General features: G+C 41.2%; 2 protein-coding genes across 2 annotated transcripts in view; one reads left to right on the top strand and one right to left on the bottom strand.

The window, feature by feature from the left end:
- Window positions 1-8,053, top strand: LOC128456964 (beta-galactosidase-1-like protein 2). Its single transcript, XM_053441413.1, has 18 exons — window positions 1-53; window positions 132-200; window positions 613-708; window positions 1,451-1,559; window positions 1,656-1,748; window positions 1,869-1,950; window positions 2,110-2,174; window positions 2,291-2,375; window positions 3,054-3,191; window positions 3,387-3,467; window positions 3,550-3,656; window positions 3,754-3,900; window positions 4,672-4,743; window positions 4,877-4,955; window positions 5,060-5,147; window positions 5,234-5,345; window positions 5,447-5,563; window positions 7,260-8,053. Exons 1-18 carry the CDS (start codon window positions 16-18, stop codon window positions 7,344-7,346), a joined length of 1,665 nt encoding a protein of 554 aa, XP_053297388.1. The 5' UTR covers window positions 1-15; the 3' UTR covers window positions 7,347-8,053.
- The window catches only part of b3gat1b (beta-1,3-glucuronyltransferase 1 (glucuronosyltransferase P) b), a 26,549-nt gene continuing 11,966 nt past the window's right edge, over window positions 7,500-22,082 (bottom strand). Inside the window, exons 2-8 of the mRNA XM_053441412.1 lie at window positions 21,392-21,639; window positions 14,521-14,599; window positions 11,530-11,672; window positions 10,822-11,333; window positions 10,327-10,623; window positions 9,922-10,027; window positions 7,500-8,890 (exon numbers count right to left, since the gene is read on the bottom strand). Coding sequence (XP_053297387.1) covers window positions 9,941-10,027; window positions 10,327-10,623; window positions 10,822-11,333; window positions 11,530-11,641 — 1,008 coding nt within the window. The 5' untranslated portion in view covers window positions 11,642-11,672; window positions 14,521-14,599; window positions 21,392-21,639 and the 3' untranslated portion in view covers window positions 7,500-8,890; window positions 9,922-9,940. The remainder of the gene's footprint in view (window positions 8,891-9,921; window positions 10,028-10,326; window positions 10,624-10,821; window positions 11,334-11,529; window positions 11,673-14,520; window positions 14,600-21,391; window positions 21,640-22,082) is intronic.

The following is a 22,082-nucleotide window of genomic DNA, read 5'->3' on the forward strand; positions in this document are numbered from 1 at the left end:
TGGAGGGACCGGCTGATGAAAATGAAGGCCTGTGGCATCAACACACTTACTACGTAGGAATCCCTCTACATATGTTTTGTGTCACACGCCCCCGGCCAACATTTGAGCATTAACAAAGAATATCCTTGCAGGTATGTGCCATGGAGTCTGCACCAGCCAGAGAGAGGAGCCTTCAACTTCAAAACGCAGCTGGATTTGGTGTAAGGAGTAGTTTGAATCTGACTTGAAAACAAAACATTAATTTATCACCAAAGCATGTGCTGATCCTGTATCTGTAGATTGTACTTTCATCGATGCAAATATTGATCTTAAAAAGACAAAGGAAAGAGATACACCACCTACAATACTACCAGCCCCAAGGTGAACTGGGAATACTCTCCTGGTGCTCGGGGGAGAAGATAGAGGCTAGAGTCCCACCTGACAACAGTGGGATCTCCATGACAACAGCAACTTATCAAGCAATCAAGCACACAGCGAGGATGAGTGACGAGGCGCATAACGCCTTGGCCTGCTGCTGTTGTTGCAGAGCACACGCTCCTAAGATAATGGGATATGGGGTCTGGCTTAATGTCTTGGTGCAAATGGAAACCTCTTGTCCTGTCTTGGTTGCAGAGCCTACATCAGTCTTGCTGCTGAATTGGAATTGTGGGTAATTTTACGTCCAGGGCCGTACATATCTTCTGAGCTGGATCTCGGAGGACTACCGAGGTAATGCTTGTGTTTTAAATAATTTTCAGGAAATAAAGTACATTAGTGTGTATAGACTTGCTGCCTCTGTTGTCCAATAGTAATTGCATACTGTGTAACACATGGTTCAACCCCTCGAAATCTTTCTTGCTGTATCTCCTTCTGTCAAGTAAATGCACAAACCCTGTGTATGCATGATGCAGATTTTAAACCGAGGCTTGTGTTATACTTTATTGTAACAGCTCCAAAGTGTTTATGTCCCTGAAAAAAAAGAATTAAGTTTAAGTGAATTTACCCGACAGCACACAAGTCACTTAAGGGGCGGCTGTGGCTGAGGGGTAGAGTGGTCGTCCTCCAACCTGAAGGTTGGCAGTTTGATCCCCAGTCTGACCCATCTGCATGCCGAAGTGTCCGTGGGCAAGATGCTGAACTCTGAATGTCCCCTCATAGAATAACAAAGTGCTGCAAATAGATGCACTGTGTGAATGGGTAAATGTCAAACTTTACTGTAAAGCACTTTGAGTGGTCATCAAGACTAGAATAGCGCTATATAAATACAAAACCAAAACCATTCAATCTGAACCACAATATGATACTTTTATTTATTAATTGCAACCAGGGTGAAAAAGTCACATCCTGCTGAAAGGGAGGACTGGTCCAGTATGCAAATCTCTGTTCAGTATACGTACTGTGCCTACATTGTCCCTGCAGCTCTGTGGTTTTCGTCACACCTATAAGCATCTCTTTGTCTCCTTCTGTGCAGCTGGCTGCTCCAAGACGACAGCATGAGACTGAGGACGACTTACCCAGGCTTCACTCAGGCTGTCAACACTTTCTTTGACAAACTTATACCAAAAGTGGTTCCACTGCAGGTCCATGTTTCCTTTATTTCAGTGATGCTAGAAAAATGTGTTTAGTAGTTCCACTTGTCATTCTTATAACAAGACATTTGATGTTTTTCGATTCAGTTTAAGAAAGGTGGTCCCATTATTGCAGTGCAGGTGGAAAATGAGTATGGATCCTTTGCAAAGGATGAAAGTTACATGCTTTTTGTCAAAGAGGTAATGTGATCAAAATTATATATTTTTAAATGCCCAGGATGTAGAATAGATAGTGGTAAAATTGACCATCCTGATGATGTCCAAAACACCAGGGCTTGACATTCTGTTTTATTTTGAAAGGCTTTACAGTCCAGAGGGATCAGCGAGCTCCTACTTACATCAGACAACCGCAATGCATTAATATCGGGGGGTGTTATTGGAGGTACACACGCACACACACGTACACAACCTAATTCATGCAGACACACACACACACACACACACACACACACACACACACACACACACACACACACACACACACACACACACACACACACACACACACACACAGCTGAACTTGTAATCTCCTATTTTGTAGCCATCAGATCAGTGAAGCTGCAGAAGCTAAGTCAAAGAGACATCCAGGATCTGAATGCTATCCAGGTGTGTAGCTGACCTCTCTACATTGTTTCACTTGCTGTCACAAAGGACATAACTAAGTTGAGTATGGCTTATCAGCAGTGTAACTTAACCTGTGTTTTCTGCACTCAAACTGTCAGCCCAACAGCCCTAGCATCGTCATGGACTATTGGACTGGCTGGTATGACGTGTGGGGTGACCTCCACCATGTGCTTCCTCCTGAGGGTAAGACCTTCTACATACTACAAGATTTCACTCAAGATAAATGAGAATCAAGAATATTAATTGTTTGGATTCGACACATTGATTTTGAATCTTTTATTAAATATCAGGTTTTTGCTGAAAAGAGCCTTAAAGTGCAATTTTGTGGAGGACTCACGTGCAGCTGCAAACTTTTGTACCCATTGGTCTAAATGCTTATTGAGTTCTTTTGACTTGGACAAAAACTGTAGAGCAGATTCAAATTTGAAAACCTGCATGAGATGAATCCAGTTCTGTGCCTGAACAGAGATACTTAGTTATCACTCAAGTCCTTTGTTTATATGCCAGTGTAATTTTTCTGTATTTGACATTAACCACTAGTCACAGTCAGCTCCTGTAAACAAATCATTTCGGTTTAATTATTTATACATATTTTCCGACGGCTTCCCTTTTTCTCCGAGGAACATCAGCTACTTGGCCACGATGCAAATACAACTGACAAACACAGGGCTAACTTACATTTGCATGAATCATTACAGACCCTGAGCCAGTACAGGATCAGGAAAAAGGTTTCAATAGCATGAAAATAGCATGAAAAAATACATTCAAGGTGTATATGTGATGTAATGATTTCCCTGCTTCAGTGACCTGTGCTTCAAGGAGTCAGTTTGTTAACAGCACATACGTTGACCTTTTTGTCAGATATGGTGTCCACCATCAGGGAAATCCTGAGACGAGGCATGTCTGTCAACCTCTACATGTTCCATGGAGGCTCCAGCTTTGGCTTCATGAGCGGAGCACTCACTAATCCGTCCTACAAAGCACTGGTCACCAGCTATGGTTGGTTCCTCTTTGTCCTGTGCTCTGTCACAAGCAAATCAGTTGTGTCTTGTATGCAAATGCTAAAAACATTTGATTATATTGATGTAGCACTGGCGTGTTTTCCAACTTGTCGAGAGAACAGCATTGCACTCACACCCACCAGGTGGCAGTGCATGATAGTTAACAAACGGTTTGTCACACCATGTTTTCCAGATTATGATGCTCCCTTGTCTGAAGCTGGGGAGTACACTCCAAAGTACCATCTCCTTAGGGATCTACTTCACCGCTTCAACAGTAAGTAGATATGGATGAGAAAACAGCGATGATCTGACTGACCCCGGGGTTTGATATCGTCTGTGACCTCTCTGTTCAGGAGTTGAGAGTTTCCCTGACCTGCCAACCCTGCATTACAGAGAGGCTTATGAACCAGCTATCATGTACCAGCACCTGTCATTATGGGATGCTCTGAGCTTCACTGAGGGAGTATGTTCTATGTAAGATTATCTGTAGTCTACATGTGTAACGAAAAGAACGGTGCATCTCCGTCAAGTAATCTTAACTGTTTCAATTTGCTCCACAGCCATTTAAGTCACTCAGGCCAGTAAACATGGAGAGTCTTCCTGTGAACAACGGGAATGGCCAGTCGTTTGGGTACACACTGTATGAGACCACCATCACCAGCGGAGGATTCTTGAAGTCTGGAGACAATGTCCGAGACAGAGCCTTGGTGAGTCCTCGATGTGCATGAAGGCATGATTTCTGGCTTATGCAGTATGGATGTGGTGGACTGCAATTTCATACATTATAATCCTTGATATATTTGTAACTGTTGCAGCAAAATTGCAACAAACATTTTTAAACGTTGTTAAAAATGTTCCCTTAAGAGTTAGAGTAGATGTTACCCACTTGTACGCACGAAGGCTGCTTCGCATCACGTTTGGTGCGTGGGTTGTGCAGGTCCTCAGAAAATGAAAGTGATGCATACGCAAGATGCAACACCAACATAAATGTCAGGGCAGGAGCGAGTCCTTAACAGGGTCAGTGGGGGTACGTCATCATCAACAGAAAGGGAGGAGCCGCATTGGCAGATCGAGAGAATTGAACTCGTCGTTGTCATGGCGTGTCGGATTTAGAGGTCTGACATACCACCTACGAATGCACGAACTGCGTTGCTCTTCCTGTGTTGAACTTAACATCAGCCAAATATTGACCTCCTTGAGTGTCACCATCTTAGTCAAGATTATAGAACCGAGAGCCCTACAATCTTAAGTCTGAGGGTGCGCCCTCAACTGGAGTCCTCTAGTAACACGAATAGCATCGAAGCAAGTAAGGAAACATGAACGTTAATGATGCAACCGGTTGCCAACATTTGCTTGTGGTTAAACAGCAAGTATCTCACGGGCTTAAGACCAGTCTTGAGACATTCCCTTCATTCAAAGCAGACTTTCTGTTCTTTACTATAAAACATTGTCATCTACAGCAATATTTTTCTTCCTAGGTGTTTGTTGACAGAAACTACATTGGCCTTTTCAAGCGCCAGAGTGTGGATCTGGCGGTTCCTGATGGTAAGGTATGGTATCAAGTTGGTCACCGCAGGCAGATGTACAATAAACGTCATTCACAGTGTTTTATTGGAGGTGATGGAATCTGAACTGCTGGCGGTCAAAACTTGCAAAAGACATAAAAGCAAACAATCCCTACAGGAGCGGCGAACCTTGAGTTTACTGGTGGAGAACTGTGGACGAGTTCACCAGGGAAGGGACCTTGACAAACAACATAAAGGTGATTGACTGACAATGTGTAGTTCATTGCTATTGCATGCCATTAAACCACTCAAGCACTCAGTGGATAGTATACAAGTCATTTTTGATTTATGCTTTTTACAGGCCTTCTGGGAGACATTTTATTAAACAATATTCCCTTGCAGAATTTTACAATATACAGTCTGGATATGAAACCCAGCTTTATTGATAGGTTCGTATGCTTTATTAAATCTACCACGCTGCATATCACTTTCATTTTGTTTTAATAATGTATTTGAATTTTGTGCCTTTTTCTAGTCTTTATAATGCACCATGGAAATCTCTTCCTGAGAATCCCGGCTTCCCTGGATTTTTCATGGGGAGGATGTTTGCGTACGGATATCCCAGTGACACGTTTGTGAAGCTGCCAGTAAGTCACAGCAAACACACAATGTGTTTTTTGTACATTTTGGCATGAGAATTACTTAATGTATGCATTGTGAAGCAGTGACCTTGTCTTTGGTTCCACAGGGCTGGGAGAAAGGGGTTGTGTTTATCAATGGGCTGAATCTGGGCCGATACTGGTCCATCGGACCCCAGCAGGCTCTCTACCTCCCCAGTCCCTTTCTCAACGGTGGAATCAACCAGGTACAGCTAGAGGAACAGTTTGACCTTTTGGAAATACACTGATTTGTTTTCCTGCCAAAAATTTGATGAAAAGATTGATATTGTTCTCATGTCCACAATATAAATTACCATTAGCTCAGCAACAGCACATTGGGAAATCACTCATTAACATTATATGTGTCATCGATTTAATCGTAGGTTACTGTGTCAGGCTCAGAAATACCCTGGAACATTATCAGTGCTTGAAAACATTTTTTTTTTTACAGTCATTTGTCAATTCTTTCAAAAGTAGTGCCTCAAAAGGAAACAGGAAAAGTAACTTCCAGATTAATAAAATCTGCTAATATCACTTATTTACGCACACATAGACTAATGATTTTAGTGTTGCTGAGAGTGTGACACTACGAGGGAGCATAAGATACGGGCCCCTTATGGGAAAAAACATATCTGAGATTTCAAGAATAACGTTGTAATATTAAAAGAAGAAATCATAAATTAGACGAGACAAAATACGAAATAAGATACCTAAGTTTTTTTGAGGAAAAAATCATACAAAAAATAGATTTTTTTTAGGATCTATGCTGCAAGGAAAACTCATGCTCACTGGAATTTCACACATTCTGGATCCAAAATCTTAGATCAGAAAAACTACTCACGCTCAAACGTTTATTGCAACAGTAGAACAGGTTAGTGTTTGGCATCCAGGCTCCATCTTAATCACTCCCCCCGATATGATTACACAGGAGTGAAGGGAGTTATGAGCAAATACTTGTGACCCCCCCCGTCGGAGCCTACAGGTGGATTCTGGGGTTGGGGAGTGGCTGAAGCAACTGGTAGCAAAACTGCAGCAGCAGTGCGAGCAAAGGGGTTGATTGGACATTTTTCTCTGCTAAGATAGACCACCTACTAAGGTGGGTGTGTATTATAGATGGTTGTTGAGAGTGAGGTATGTCGCTCCATTTACCAATCTCATCGTTTCTCGAGAATCTATGAACTCTCTTGGAAGAGAACACAGACATTTCAACCCACATTTGATCCTCCACAAAAGACAACATTTTCTCTAAGTCCGTGTGATTCTGTCTTCAGAATAGACACAGTGTCTTGTACAATCTTTTCAAAGCATTGATACTTATGATAATGTAACGATACCTCTTTAACCTCATAAATGTATGACTTTATTCTAGTTATATTAAACCTGTATTCTTGAAATCTCAAATTCTTTCCCCTCTAAGTGGCCCTATTGGTCCACGTGGCTACACAGTGTGCCAATTATCACTATAAAGTAATGGAGCAATTAAACACAACTCACATATTTATTGTCGGCTCAACAGTCCTTCAAGTCAGCTGAGTATTTGAAGGTGAAATGACTCTTTCTCAGACATTAAGCAGATGCGGCAGGACACTAGAATTATAATTTACTGATGTGGAGAAGTCCTCACACCACCAAATAGGCTACAATGCATTTCTGTATTTTCCCCTTGTCCTTGAGTAAGGTAAAAATAACTTTCATGTTTCAATCCATCTAAATGTGGTCGTTTTCTCGCGTACAGACATGAGAGTGATATTGATCTTGCATAACCCAAAATGCTAAACTATTCCTCTGAAGTTCTTTTTCCTTGCATTAAAAATGACTTAGAAGATGAATTTGACATTAACAGTGTTTGAACTCAGCAGGCCCTCTGTCCCATACTTTGTACTTTGTGTTCAAATAAATAAGGTCATTGTGTTTGAGGAGCAAGAGGGAGACTTCAAGGTCCAATTTGAGGACACACCTGATCTTGGCATGGAAGCAGACATCCAGTGACCGTCATCAGCGCCTGTATGAACCTTGTATTTGTGTAAAACGTGTTCATCACATCACATCAAACCTTCCAATTAAGAAACATCACTGTCATCTTCTTTTTCTTAATACTTCAAAAAACATTTACTTCATGTATCAAAGACAGAGTGAGACATATTTGTATGGGAGCAGTTTATAGCTATGTACATACAGTACCTTTAATTCCAGTGACATATTGTATCGAGCAGAATCACTGTGGACATCTCGTTTCCTGTGCATTCCCTGTAAAGTGGGACAGTTTCTGTTTGAGGATGGCTGTTATATATCATAGAATTAGATTTGTATTGCTTGTGTGAATATTTTGAACATGTGTTGCCTAGCATTTACTGAACTGGAAACAGCCTGTAAAACAACAAGTACAACCAAAAATGGCAGAAGTGGTTTAAACAGCTTTTAAATGAAACACAAGCAGCAATGAGGTGACATCAGACTCTTACTTTAAAGTGACAAGTTGAAGGTTTCAGATGCTCGCCACATCGATAACTGACCAAACTCTGAACAGTCCGAGTCTGAAAGAACAATGAGTGTTTGTGAGCAGTGCAGCTGTAAGTCAGTGGGGTATGAAATCATCACTTGCCAGCCAGCCATCCATGGTTGGAATAATTATACATTGTAATATTTGAAAGGATGCACATCCAGTTTTTAGGCGAATGGCTTCATATCCCATTGTCTCTCACAAGTAAACAGTACCAGTTACACTGAAACAATAAATAATTCTGAAGTGAAACATTCAGTTCACTTTTTTATATTAGCTTATTAAGAAAGAGTGTATGGTGAATACTGAAACCTCTTTTAAAATGAGTAGAACTCAGTAGTACCACAGCATATCAGGAAAAAAGAACCCTGGAGTAAAAGACTGTATGGCATGGCATTGTTTTTGCACAATAATAAATCACTGTGTTTTTGAGTGCATGTGTGTCTGTGTGCTAATAATGTGCAGTTGAGCATGTTTAATGTGTGTTGAGGAGTACCAGTCCTCATTAGTGCTGGGTCCAGGGTGCTATCTAAAAAGCTCAGTGTTGTACAGTACAGACGGGGAGGGCTCAGATCCCCCAGTGCAGTCTGTCTCACTTATGACAAGGAACCCTTTTATTCCTCTGTGCAGCCCTGTGCCTGACAGCCAGCGTGCCTCGGAACAAAAGGGTCCTATTTGATCCTGATTGGAGGGTTGGCTGGTGATGTCGGTGCTGAGAGGGCTCTTTATTGCTCGTTTTGCCTCTTCTTCTTGAAGTTTAAATCACGTAACATCCTTTGTCCTCGCAGACCTCGCCGGGCTCCTTTTGGCAAGTACCACCGGGGTCTCACATCGGCCTGTGCTCCAGACACAGAACAGGCAGGCTTGTTTTTGTGCAGTTGTGCTTTGATGCTCTGGTCGGCACATGCACGTGGCTTTGTGCTGCCTCCTTGGGTGGATGGGTTTTTCCTCCATTTCTAGGCTGCACTGAAGAACAGCTACTGTGCTGTGATAATATTTTTGACTCTGGCTCCTATGAGCTCCGTGGAGTCCCCTGAAACAACAAGTTTACATTTAATCAGTATAAACAATGAACATGGTCCCTTAATTTCATATTGGAGTTATCGTAATTACAAATTTAGGAATTATAAGTCATGTCTTAATTACAACAAGTACCTGAACACAAAGCAAGGACAATTAATATCCACAAGAGACTATTTTAATTTTAAATAAATTTTACTCAAATTTAATGGATATATCATTATTTGCACAGTATTTTAACTAATAATAACAGTACTACTACTACTACTAATAATAATAAAAAAACAGGTATAATTATTTACCACATTTGATAAACATGCTAACATGTGCTTATCTGCACAAAACACAAACTACAGTCAATCTAAAACTTGATCATAAATCATAATACTATTGGACATTATAAAAATGTTGACCTGATGGGTCAAAGAATCAATGAAATTATAAGAATTGATCCTAATAGGAGACATAGACCTCTGTGCCATGTTACATGGCAATCATCCAACAGTTGTCAAGACATTGTAATTGTAATTGTAATGATGCCAGAGACAAAGTCAGGTGATAACTAAAATCAGGTACGTTCTGGGATTGTGATGAAGGCCCTGAGGCAAAAAACCTCGGCCTGTCAATGAAGTTGTTCCATACACTTCAGTGTTGCTGACATTTTAACATGTTCAGACTTTTTCCCTCCTCCATGCACCTTGGATGTAGGTAAAGTTGAACCAGGAACCTTTACTCCTCTTAAATCAACACAAGCCCCAATTAGATATGAACACGATCAAAATCCATCAAATAGCTGTTCCAATATTCAACTCTAATTCTATTTGATTACAGGAAAAATACATCCTGCTGAGACATTTCAATCAGAACCAAAGTGATGGAGTGGCAGAGAAAGAACTTTCACATTTCATACAAGGTCAGGCATCTGTTTGAAGTATGGTCCATATCTCACGAGGCACATGTGTGCTCTCCTTTGAACAATCCCCCCAAAATAATCACTGGAGTCTGGAAAGGCTGTGATTTGCATGTCAAAATCTCAGTTATTACCTGCGTGAGATGAAGTATGTCATATCTCCACGTTAGAGTCTGTAAATCCTTTCTTGCCCTCATTTACCAGCACAGGCTTCTCTGTCCGCGTGTGCCATACTAATACCTGTGGGTAGGAAGACGAGGATGGAACAGAAATTCAGTCGTGTGATGAGATACTAAGACAGAAATTTTGGTTTGAAAGGCTGTGCAGTGCTACAAATAATACCTAGAGGCAGAATGTGAGCTGTAAGGGTGCAGGGTTGGCTGTAAGCTGACAGTTTACTGGCTTTAAGAACAACTTGTTATGACAGCCAGGTACATCAAGAGAAGTCCTCATTATACAACCAGCATTTACACATGCAACTTGTCTTTTTGCCGGATCACAGGGGTTACACACACACACACAGAGGCTCCTTCTCTTACTTTAGTGCAGTTGGCAGCTTTAGGCTCCAAGTCGCCGAGAGTCACCAGCTCCTTTAATAAACTGCTCTCCTGGTATCCTCCCTTCACCCCGCGTAACTTGAAATAAGCCTGAGGTTTGGACAGAATGAGGCGCAGGTTCACTGCGAACCCGGCCATGTCGATGGCGAAGGGCCGGTGAGGGTCGAATACAGTCTTCCAGCCGTAAACCTTGCCCAAAGTGTTCACTTTAGGGGACTCGTACCGAAGGCCGCCCACGAAAGCCACGGGCCACACCGACACCTTACGGGTGGTACGCATCTGTCAGTGAGAATCACAGACAGAGATACAAGTCACTCATGTAAGTCTTTTTAAGCTCCATAAATGTAGATTTACCTTAAACAAACAACAAGTAGGAAGAAAGGAAAAGGAGGAAGAAACACTCAAGCAGTTGACTGTCAAAGTCATTCATAAACCATGTTTATTTATGAATAAAGCTATTATCATTAGACTCCTCACCTCATCAAACAGCTCCAGACTGTATGTGTTGTCATCGTCTGCAAAGTACACGATCCCAGACATGCTGTTATTTCTGCTGAAGGTCTCCCGGAGCCACCTCAGGGCCAGGTTCCTCTGTATGGTGCCACGTGGTATTCGGGGGTCCCTCGTGTCCCCACGTACCTTGTAGTTCCTGGGCGTCTCCACGTTGATGTGGGTGTAGTTCAGTCCGGTCTCCACGAGGAGACTGCTGACCAGAGGGGTCCTCCGCTGAGAGTCCTCCACCAGGATCCAGTGCAGGTTGGGCACGTGGAGCAAGGTGTTGGCCAAGCGTGTCAGCTCGGCCTTCTGCACCGGCCGGCTGTAAGTGGGAGTGATGACGTGGATCGTGGGCAGGAAGTCGGACCAGGGGGGAGGACGACTGTAGACGTACTCGGTGCGCACCACCTCCACGATGTCCCGGTTCTGCAGGGAGCAGGACTCCTTGACAGCAAAAGTATTCCTGGAGTTGGAGCGACCGTCTCGTCTGTCATCTATTAGGAAAATAAACATCATATGCAAGAATTAACCCTCTGTACATATGGCTGCAGGGCATTCCATCACCATATAGCATTTTCCCCTCAGGTAAAAACATATGCTTATGCTGCAGGTAACAGTCAGGCCTCTGGTTTGCATCCTGCAGCCGTGAGGAATATTGATGGAAAAACTCTTAGTCAATTTTACTCTCACCGTTTCGGGAGGCGAGCAGAGGAGTCATGTTGCTCTGGTGCCAAACAGTAATGAGCAGAGTCCAAGGCAACACAATCAACACAATGGCGACAATGTCTCGTCTCTTCGGCATCTCCAGGGTCAGACCTGAGTCATGTCACTACCTGTGAGACATGTACACATGACATGCTGCATTATCACAAGGAGGAGAGCCGTGAAATGAGATGCTGCAGCTTCACATCTCACAGAAGAGAACAAGCCAGTGAAATATCTTCAAGAAACACATTTGAAATACTGCTGGACACAATTTTCTGTATTTCATGTATACATATTTTTCCTTCAATGGTTTTCTTTTATATTTTTCATTATTTTCTCAATTCTATAAATTAAATGAATGCGTTTTTAGGAATTTTCTTCATCATCTCTATATTAAGGCAAGGCAGTTTTATTTAAAAAGGACATTTCATACACCGAGGTAGATTCAAGGTGCTGTACACGGACAAATACAAATACTTTGAATCAGACAGCACAGTGTAAAACAATGTTTAAGAGTTGAATAAACATTTATTTTTTTTAATTGAAGGAAAAAATCATACAATTCCCATAGACAGAACTGTATCAAATAATTGAGTTAAAATGCAATGATGGTCATGACCTTGTAAAATTGTTTAGCTAAAGGAACTTGGGAATAAAAAAGTTTTAAACCTGGTTTTAAGAATTGCAATGAATGGAGCATTACGGAGACCTTCAGGCAGTTGGGTCCAGTGCTTTGCTTAATAGTTAGTAAAAGCTGCTTCTCCAAGTTTTGACTGATTTCAAATAGATGTTGTGTTTGCTCTCAGATAGAGAGATTCATGGTGACAAAATAATGTTTGCACAAGACTCCATATAGAGCTTAATCTTTAAATGGAACATGGTTTTAGTATATACATTCAGCCTGTGAATGAGCTTGTATATTGTATTTTCAAATGAAGTGAATTGCATGTTGAACTCCCTGCATGGTGGCCCTCTACGAACAGCAACATGCTGTAGCTGCAGGGCTCATACAACAAGGGAGGAGGCATTTTGTCCAGAAGCACTCTCCGCCTGATGGAGCTGCTTCCAAACAGAAAATAGGTCAGAAAGTGCTCTGAGCTTTCTTTTTTAGTCTCATTTGAAAGCGTGCTCGTGTACAACACAGAACATTTGAACTCATGATTGGAAGAAGGCAGGGGGTTGAAAGCGTTGACACAGACATAGGTTTCTATAGATTCAAGTATAGCCTGCTACTTGGAGGTAGCCTGGATGCCAGACGAATTTAGCCCCGCCCACAACAGATTTGGTCGGGCAGTTCGGTCTGGAGTCGCTCCATTGGGAAAAAATTATGGCCCGACCGGGCCAATCAGATTGTCAGGGCGGGCTTTATACGATGATTGACAGATGATCAACGGTAACGTAATCAACCACGTCATCACAGTGCCCTCGGGTTGAATTCATTTTCAACAAACATGCCTGCCGCTGGCGAGCTGAGATGTGTAGATGCTGCCATTGAGTCTGTTTTAGAAGACATCGACAGCGCATTCATTTTGAAAGAGGAACACAGAACGTGGAGGCTACGCCAAAGCACCGCGCTAATCCCTATCGCCCCGGCGCTTGGCTGTTAACAACGGACGCTGAAGCGACGCTGAACCGCCGGGCAGCGCTAATAATATCACCCGTTGATCCAGTAGATCGCTGCACGGCTTTGTGCCGGTCACACCGGAGGCTGAAGCACCGCGAGGCAGCCTTGGCGCAGCGTGGTGCTTCAGCCTCCGGTGTGACCGGCACAAAGTTTTAACATGGGAGTGGATGGGAGACAGCTGTTATTTAAGGCTTGGCGCTGCGCTGAAGCGTCCGGTGTGAACTCACAATGCGTTGCTTAGCATACGTCACATACTACGTTGCTCTGATTGGTTGTAGGTCTATCCAATTGAGCGAAGAGGAATTTTACTTCCTGGTCAGTTGAAACACGCCCCATAATTTTTTCCCAATGGAGCGACTCCAGACCGAACTGCCCGACCAAAAATGTTGTGGGCGGGGCTAAGTTCGTCTGGCATCCAGGCTAACTTGGAGGACTTCCATCTATTCTATACTGAGCTTTATTTACCCAGAGATGGTCAGAGCTTTATTTCTAAATCTTCCTTTGTTAATGCAAACTCCTCCAAGATCCCCAAGTAAAGCTGTGGAATTCAGTTCATTTCCACAGCGTGGACTCCATCAGTGCAGCAAGTGTACCAAATCTAAAAATCTAAAAACATTTCTGACAGTAGATTATAAACCCAGGTACACCAAAGAAGCGAGAGACAGTCAGAGCAGCAGAGTGGTGAGTATACCATTGCCTTGTTGTTGCATTAATGGAGTAAGTGCAGTTGAAGGAACTTTATATGACTTTACCATGTGAGCTGCTACAGTTGGCTACAGGCGATTCTCATCAGGCCTTCGTCAGCGACTTGGTTGTTTTTTAAGGCAGAATATAGAGTCGCTGTGGCTCAGGAGGCAAATTAGCTAGTTCCTCCTCCAGCATGTCCTCAACAGGTTTAAGTGTCCTTCAGCAAATTTATCCCAATGGTCAAACCAGCCTGGTGTGTGTTTGTGTGTGTATTTTCTTTTGCTACCTCTTAACCACTTAAGCACAAACACTGAACCTGTCACAACCAGCAGACCTCACAGGGTCCAAAGCCTGGTCCTAATGAGACAAGACATCATTTCTGACATCATGGTGAAGGTTAGGGGTAAAATGTGTATTGTGGTTATGCATGAATTTGTCATGGTTAAGGTAAAGGATACCTTAGTTAGTGCAAAGTCCTAATAAGGATAGCTGCACAAACCTGAGTGATTGTGTGTGTATGTGTATGTGTTTGTGTGTGTGTGTGTGTTAGTGTGTGTGTGTGTGTGTGTGTGTGTGCCCGCCACCTGAGATACAGAAAGTACAGAAGTTTTGGATAAAACACTAGAGTAATATGTATAAATGCAGTCTTTTCCATACCATCTTACCTAAATTTATACCCAGCAGACATTGTCCTTCCAGGGGTGGATACTTTGTTGAAGACACCTTCCCTTCACTCGATTCTCCCTGCAGAGAGAACACATGTGAAAGAAGAGAATCCATTAGACAGCATGTCATGTATCTCAGGGTAGAGGTAGACACAAAATAAGATAGAGAATATGTGCATAATTTAAACCTTTCACTACAGAGGGAAGAATTTTTTTTGTAAAAAAAGATACTTGACTAAAGTGCAGTGGCACAGGATGATTGCACAAGGATGCATACTGTATTTCTGCATTAGTATAACAGATATTGAAATAAACGTATCCATATATATGCTATGTATAGACTGTTATAAGTATATAGGCAAGTATATTATGAATATTAATATCAATGGTATGTGCTATATATGCATAGTTATAAGTAAAGTGTGTCTGCTGATGAAACTATAACCGCATACCACGAGGCTTACAGTATTTACAGTCTATATATATGATGAATATTTTACATTCAATGTGGAAGCAACTGTTTCAATTTACAAGTTTGTGGGGTTCTGATGTGATTCATTACAGAAGTCATTATGTTTCGGTATGTTCAGGCATTCTTCAGCCAATCACGACCTAAAGCCATAATACTACCGTCAAACTGACAACTGATCAGTTGCTTCAAAAAAGGAAATAAACTAAGCTGTCAAAAATTTGACAACCCAAAAAATCTATAATGTGTTTCTGTTTTTTATGAAGAGCCCTCTGTGCAGATTTAGTAATGACAACACTGGGTCACACCGGGTCACATATTTTGGTAATATATGTGGGACTGCTCTGGACCAGTTCACACACTATCTAAGGCTGAACGAGACATGCACACTGTCCTCACGTGTCATCCTCTGTGGATATTTTTAACACAAACACACAACTGAAAAAGGACTGATTTAAAGCTGCATTGGAAAAATATTAAATCACACCAACTAATGTCAAAAACAAGACGTGTGTTGATGGGAAAATAAATGGGATTGGTGCAAGTTGGTGATTAACTGATACAGTCAACTGAAATGTCAGAACTAAATAAATGCACCTTGGTGAAGGCTTCCCCAAGACTGAGGCTTTAAATCTGAATCAATTTAACCTTTTCTACCATTTCTAAATCAGTAATTGAAACGAGGGATACAGATGCTTGATCTCTAATGAGGGGTGCAGGGAAGAACAAGAAAAACAAATTACACTAAAAAATTTGACCAGATTCAGCTGATATTTATTCTGTATATTTGTTTTTCTGGATTCTTCTTTACAAAGAAATGCAGACTTGTTACACAATGTACATGTATGTGCATGTCCCTTTTCAGGTTACTGATCTCCATTTGCTCAACATGCCGTTCAGTCCTCAGTCTTCACACCGCAGTCATCTGTGATCACAACTACACAGGCTCCAACCACTCAGTGTGCTTCTCTCCAGATCGTCTGCTGGTTAATCACAAGTCTATAGACCTAATTAATCCCTGATTAAAAAGGATCAAGCTCAGTCTGAGATCAAAGGTTGTGCGGGATAATTAACACATCAGGATGGGTTTAATAGGGTCACGTTTAAACAGCATGGCATTGGTGTAGACAAGCTAATTATCCATGCACATCGCGTTCTTCACCTCTCCAACGTTTTGCATCACCATTTTAAGGTGAATTAGCATTGTGACTGCAAGCAACCGCAGAACAAACAAATATGAGACCAGACGATAAAAAAGAGCAAACACCACAAACCGCAGGCGAGGCAGCGTAAAGTGAATACACAGAGTCTAATTAAACAACGCTGTGTGTATCACTATGGAAAGAATCATCATATATTCAATCATCCAGTGAATATTGCACCGTACAAGTATGAGCTACAGGCAAAATGCCACCAAATTTAGCTGCAGTGATTGAGTTGATATGAGCATTCATCATCTAAATTGGGTTATACTTGCACAATGGGTTCAAGAATTATGGCAATTTATGACAGAGAGGTCATGGCAGGTATGGTAGAAAAAACCAAATGACAAAAAACCCATGAAAGCTGAAGTTTTAATGATCTATTGATAATGTTGGATTAATCTGAATAGAGAAAACACGATCATTTAATCTAACTGATGACTGGATAAAATATGGAGAAATTCCCCTAAGGCAGACTTGAGATGTCATACTCAAAGAGTCCACAGTCCGCTTTAATCTTTGTATCACACAAATCGAATCAGTTAATCCGTGAATCCAAGTGAACATTCGTGTCAAATTTGAAAGGATTCTCTTGAGGCGTTCTTCAGGCGTCATCCTTTGGTCCAAGGTAATGTTTGTGCCAGATGTACTGAAATTCCCGTTGCGTGTTCCTGAAATAACTCCTTCCAAACCACATGAAATCACAGTGACCTTGATCTTCGACCACCAAAATGTAATCTTGAGACGCAAAGAATGCACCAAATTCGAAGATATTACCTCAGAACCTTTTTGAGATATCGTGTTGACAAAAACAGGTTACCGTGACCTTTGACCTTTAACTACGAAAGTCAACCTCACTTCAGTTCTTCTTTAAGTCAAGTTACCATTTGTACTAGATGTTAAGAAATTCCATCAAATGTCGCTTCCCAACGAGATGTTGGGTTAATAAGGTCACTTTATTTTACATTTATGACTGTATTTTATTTTTATTACTTAGACCTTAATGTATTACATTTTTTACTGTCCTTATGTCGTTTTGTCGTTTTACCTTGGTCAACCAAGTTGTCTTTAAATGTCCAAATAAACAAAATGGACTTGACATCGACAGCGAAATCTAATCAGTTGATCTTTGAATGTTTGTACACAATTTGAAGAAATCCCCTTCTGTTCCATGAATGGATGGACAATCAGAAAACACAATACCTCCGTCCACTGGCTGTCATTAGTCTGGAGTCAAAACAAAGTCTAACTACATTTAACAGATCAAGAGTTCTCAGCAAATTGGAAAGTTCTCCCAGCCTCGAACACTAATCACTGGTTTCTTTCCACTAAACTCCATCTGTTCAGTCAGAAATCCTGCAAACTACGAGACAGAGAAAGAACAGATAAAATGGACGCAAACGAAACCTTCTTGGTTGAATTAATTAATGAGGAAAAACACAATAACTAGTCTGTCGTCCTGACAGATGTGCTGCAGTGAAGCACCACTCTCCTTGTCAATCAAACGCAGTGAACTTTCTGACTGGATCTGATTGTTACAGTTGGTCACGTCTGGCTGCCTGAATATCCAGTGGGCACCAGTGACTCTGTTCACACTAACATCCAGTCGCTTCAACACATTTATAAATATACCCAAAGTCCCAACGCATCAAACTGGCTGATGGTTTAGATTTACAGTCGATGCCAGTATGATATGTACAAATGCTGATAGTTAAAACACTCTACTCCACATATTGTTCTTCACCAGTAAATCTGTTTCATTCTGTTGTTCACATAAAGACAGCAACTAACCAACTAACCAATCAACCAACCAACCAACCAACCAACCAGCGTTCATATCCCAACAAGCCATGGGCAACAGCTTCCACATTATTAACGGATTATGTCTTTACTGCAGTGGCAGGCAACAAATAATAGGTCCCTGAAAAGGAGAGATTCAGTCAAACAAAATGACAATTTAAAGCTACTCAAGCTGATACATTTTTTTTTAAATGACATTTTATGAAAAAAATATATTACTCATGAGTTTAGAATTCGATTATGTCCCAATCCCATTATGGATTGCGAGACAGAGATTGATCTGGTCTTCAGCTGCTGTTGCCCTAATTTCATGGCTTCTTTTAAAGCACAATGCTCTAATTCATGTGGTTAAAATGTTGCCAAGTTTATCATCACCCTCACAATGTTTGTGGTCTTAGCTGAGTTCACTTCCAATTACAATGACTGCAGAGTCATGAGTTTATAATAGTTGTTTATGTTACGTGTAAAGTTTTAAATGAGCAGTATGAGTGGCCTCATTTTAAAAAGCCGCTTTGTCTCATGTCTATTGTTCTTTGAAGATAGTATGGTCTGGCTGATTATCGATATCTCTGCTGCTCTACCGATACCACATGAGATGATGTTTGTTGGAATAGAACAGCACGTGCCGTAAAAGATTAGAGTAAAAGAGGCAAAATCAGTGCCTTCAATGAAACATTAGTTTAAAACAAACAACTCAGCCTATTAAAAATGTTAAAATCTGGTTTTAGTGGCTGTTGCTATGACATTCCTTGAATTTCATATGATATAATGTGTCATTGCTTTCTAAACACCAATTATTTGGTTGGTTGAAACTGTATAGCAGTAGCTCATTGAACACGTCCACAAGCATTACATTTGCCAAAGCAACAGGGGCCAGTGACAGTCTGATGTTGTTATCTTCTACAGATTAACTTCTGTAGGGAGCAGGTGTTAAGGTAATACAGGTTCACATTCCCTGTTTTTTATATGGGATATACATGTAAATCTGCAGTTCCCATCTGTTTCCAACACTGATATAGTGTTTCAAGCAAAAATGCATAACGCATGATAGTAACACCATCACTATCGCTTATCTTTCCATTTTCATTCCTCAAAGATAAATGGGAAAGGGAAATATATTTTAAAACAGTCACACATGAAAATACAGTAGCTCTATTTATGTTTAGAGGTGTTTTTTTTAATGTAATCCAATCAGCTGACACGGCACAAGTAAAGACAGGCGTCTAATGATAAGAACAACAATCAACAACCTGTTTGCCCAGAGGGAAACCACACAGAACTGACCTCTGCATAATTACTGTGCATCATTATTTGACTGGGACTGCACAGTGAACTTCTGTCTACTTCGCTACAATGCTGTGATTGTGCTTTTCGAAGCTGGCTTCTTTGGCACACTGTGTGATTCAGTTTGTTCCGTATTTCAACTGCAGCAGACATAAGAAATGACCAAGCAGCTATAAATAAACACATCTGTAGGTCAGTACATCACAGGCGGTGTACTGTATGAGTGAATACAGCCAGTGGATCTTGCTGTAATGCTGGAAAAAAACTCGATGGAGGAGGGTGGAAAGTGCTGCCAGCCTCACTTAACACTTAAAAAGATTGAAAGATCCTTACTTAGGTCTCTCTTGACATCAAACCTAGCAGAGACGTGTCTTTTTTAATCCAGTCTCAGCTGGGAGATCCATTCTAATGTTGTTAGTGCTAATGACAGTCAAATGGCAGGGGCTGCTGGGGGCTATGAGGCAGATCCAACCGAGGGCAGGCTGATGAAAGATGCTCCACTTAAAGAGCAATAAGCCTGGAGAACACTGCGCAGAACAAAAGATAGGTGAGGCCTGTGATGTGGACTGTAAATACAGCTACATTTAGCTAGGCATTCAACACTAATGACTACACCTTTTCATTCTTCTTCTTTGTGATCAACCTCCAAACCCTGGTTGTCACACTGTGTCCAGTGCTAATCCTCATTACAAAGGACAGTCATCCAGGCAGGTGGCGGACACAGTCACAGACAGACAGACAGACAGACAGACAGACAGACAGACAGACAGACAGACAGACAAACAAACAAATGAATAAATGACTCAATCAATCTATCAATCAATCAATAAATAATCATATTTTCACAAATCCCAATTTGCCTCACAAGACTACACAAGGTGTGACATCCTCTGCCATCAATCTTTGACTATAGAGTGAAACTACCCCCAAAAAATGATTTTAATGAGAGACAAAACATAGAAAGATCTGAGAGTCACAAGTGCGAGATCCCTTTCTCAGGACAGACAGAGGCACGATAGATGAAGCATGTAGCAGAGCACATTAACAAAATAATAACATATAGATACATTACACACATTATATATTATACATTTATATGATTATTCTGGAGAAAGCCACGCAGATGCTTAGCAACAACGTTCTCAAGGATTTTAGAGAGAAAGTGGAGGTTGGTCTATAGTCGGCTAAAACCTCAAGGTTCAGGGTGAGTTTTTTTATTTATAGCTTTAATTACAACTATTGTGATACATAACCTGATGGTAATGATGATTTATTGTACTGAGTCAAGTATTATTTATAAAGGGCACAATTCCTTTGAGTGGCTTTGTTGCATTAAGGTCTACGAGATAAGTTGCTGGTTTAGAAGACGAGATAATTAAAGTTAACAGATCAAGGCTGATGTGAGAGAAACCATCGAAATAAATGACAGGATTCTCAGCTGTTCCTGAGATTTCTCTGCTTTAAGATACATTAGCTTCAAGGAGAGGATGAATTTTGTTTCAAATAATTTCAACTTTATCATTAAAGAAGCACATAAAGTCATTGCTGTGGAATAAATAGATAAATAAATAACGTTTGCAATATATTTTAGTCCTGTCAAAGATAGAAATAGGATTTATGTCTGCAATTAAATTTACTGCACAGGAAGCTTATGATGAACTTTGGAGAACTGTTTATCCTGGCAGCTGTTAGCATTAACATAAACACCTACTGTGACCTGTGCGTCTGATTGTTTATGACGGCTGCAGGTAATGTCTGATGTGTTCATGTTTCTGTTTCCATAAGCCTCTTATATATGTTGACACAGTCCTTTGCAGATGGTGCAAGATGTCGCTGCTCTGCCAGAGTTTTAATATTCAGCAGGGATTTTAAGGATGAGATCTCTCTGAAATAGTTTTTCAGTTCAGAACCTCTCATGTCTGCCTCTCTCCTGCAGGTGCTCCTCAAAGTGTATTCGTGCTTTTTGGGTCACAGAAAAGTTTAATTTGTAAAAAACCATCTTATTAGACAGCATTTTAACAGTCATAATATCAATGAGCACTGACTCTCAATTTAACTAATTCAATTAGAATGTTAATTCAATTCATTACAGTAAAAATAATCAAATTTTACTCACATAAATCGCTGTCGATCCACTTCCCCCGTCAGTTTGATGCTGTTGTGCTGTGTTGGTGCTGATAATGTTGCTGAGCCTCGATGTGTCAGTTGGGATGAACACAGGCATCCATCAAGTCTTCCTAGTGAAGGAGAACTCGGTTGGTGAACGTACGAGCTGCAGAGTTGGGATGACGACGGGATTTTGTTCACTGCATCCGGTGGGTGCTAGCCAATCCTTGGGTAGGGTTGTGTCCTCGGTGCCAGCCCCTGTAGAGACAGAGGAGGTCATCCCTCTGGAAGAATGCTGCTTCTCATTGCAAAAACAAAGGCTGGGATTGTCAAAGCTGGTGGCAAGGGGACAGGCGGAGGGGCAGCCATGGCCGGAGGACTCAGGACAATAGAATAAATCACATAAAAAATGTCACAGCCCCACAAATGGAATTCTTGCTCGGGGATGAAGCAGGATTTGAGAAATTGAGAAAGCCATGCATAACGAGGGGGTTGTTTGTCTGATGCATAAACACCGAGTCACATGGTCCACTAGTCATACTGTAAGAGCATTTCTATTCAATTTGCTTTCATTTCCTGAAAGGCATATGAAAGGACTACATCCTGAATGGACCCCTATGCTTGAAAAGTCTAATAATGGGACTGGGGTAAAAATATGCCTTGATCAGAAGACGTTGTTAGAGCTAGCAGATGAAGCAGTG

The sequence above is a fragment of the Pleuronectes platessa genome, chromosome 15 (genome assembly GCF_947347685.1).
Source record: "Pleuronectes platessa chromosome 15, fPlePla1.1, whole genome shotgun sequence".
Classification (NCBI taxonomy): domain Eukaryota; kingdom Metazoa; phylum Chordata; class Actinopteri; order Pleuronectiformes; family Pleuronectidae; genus Pleuronectes; species Pleuronectes platessa.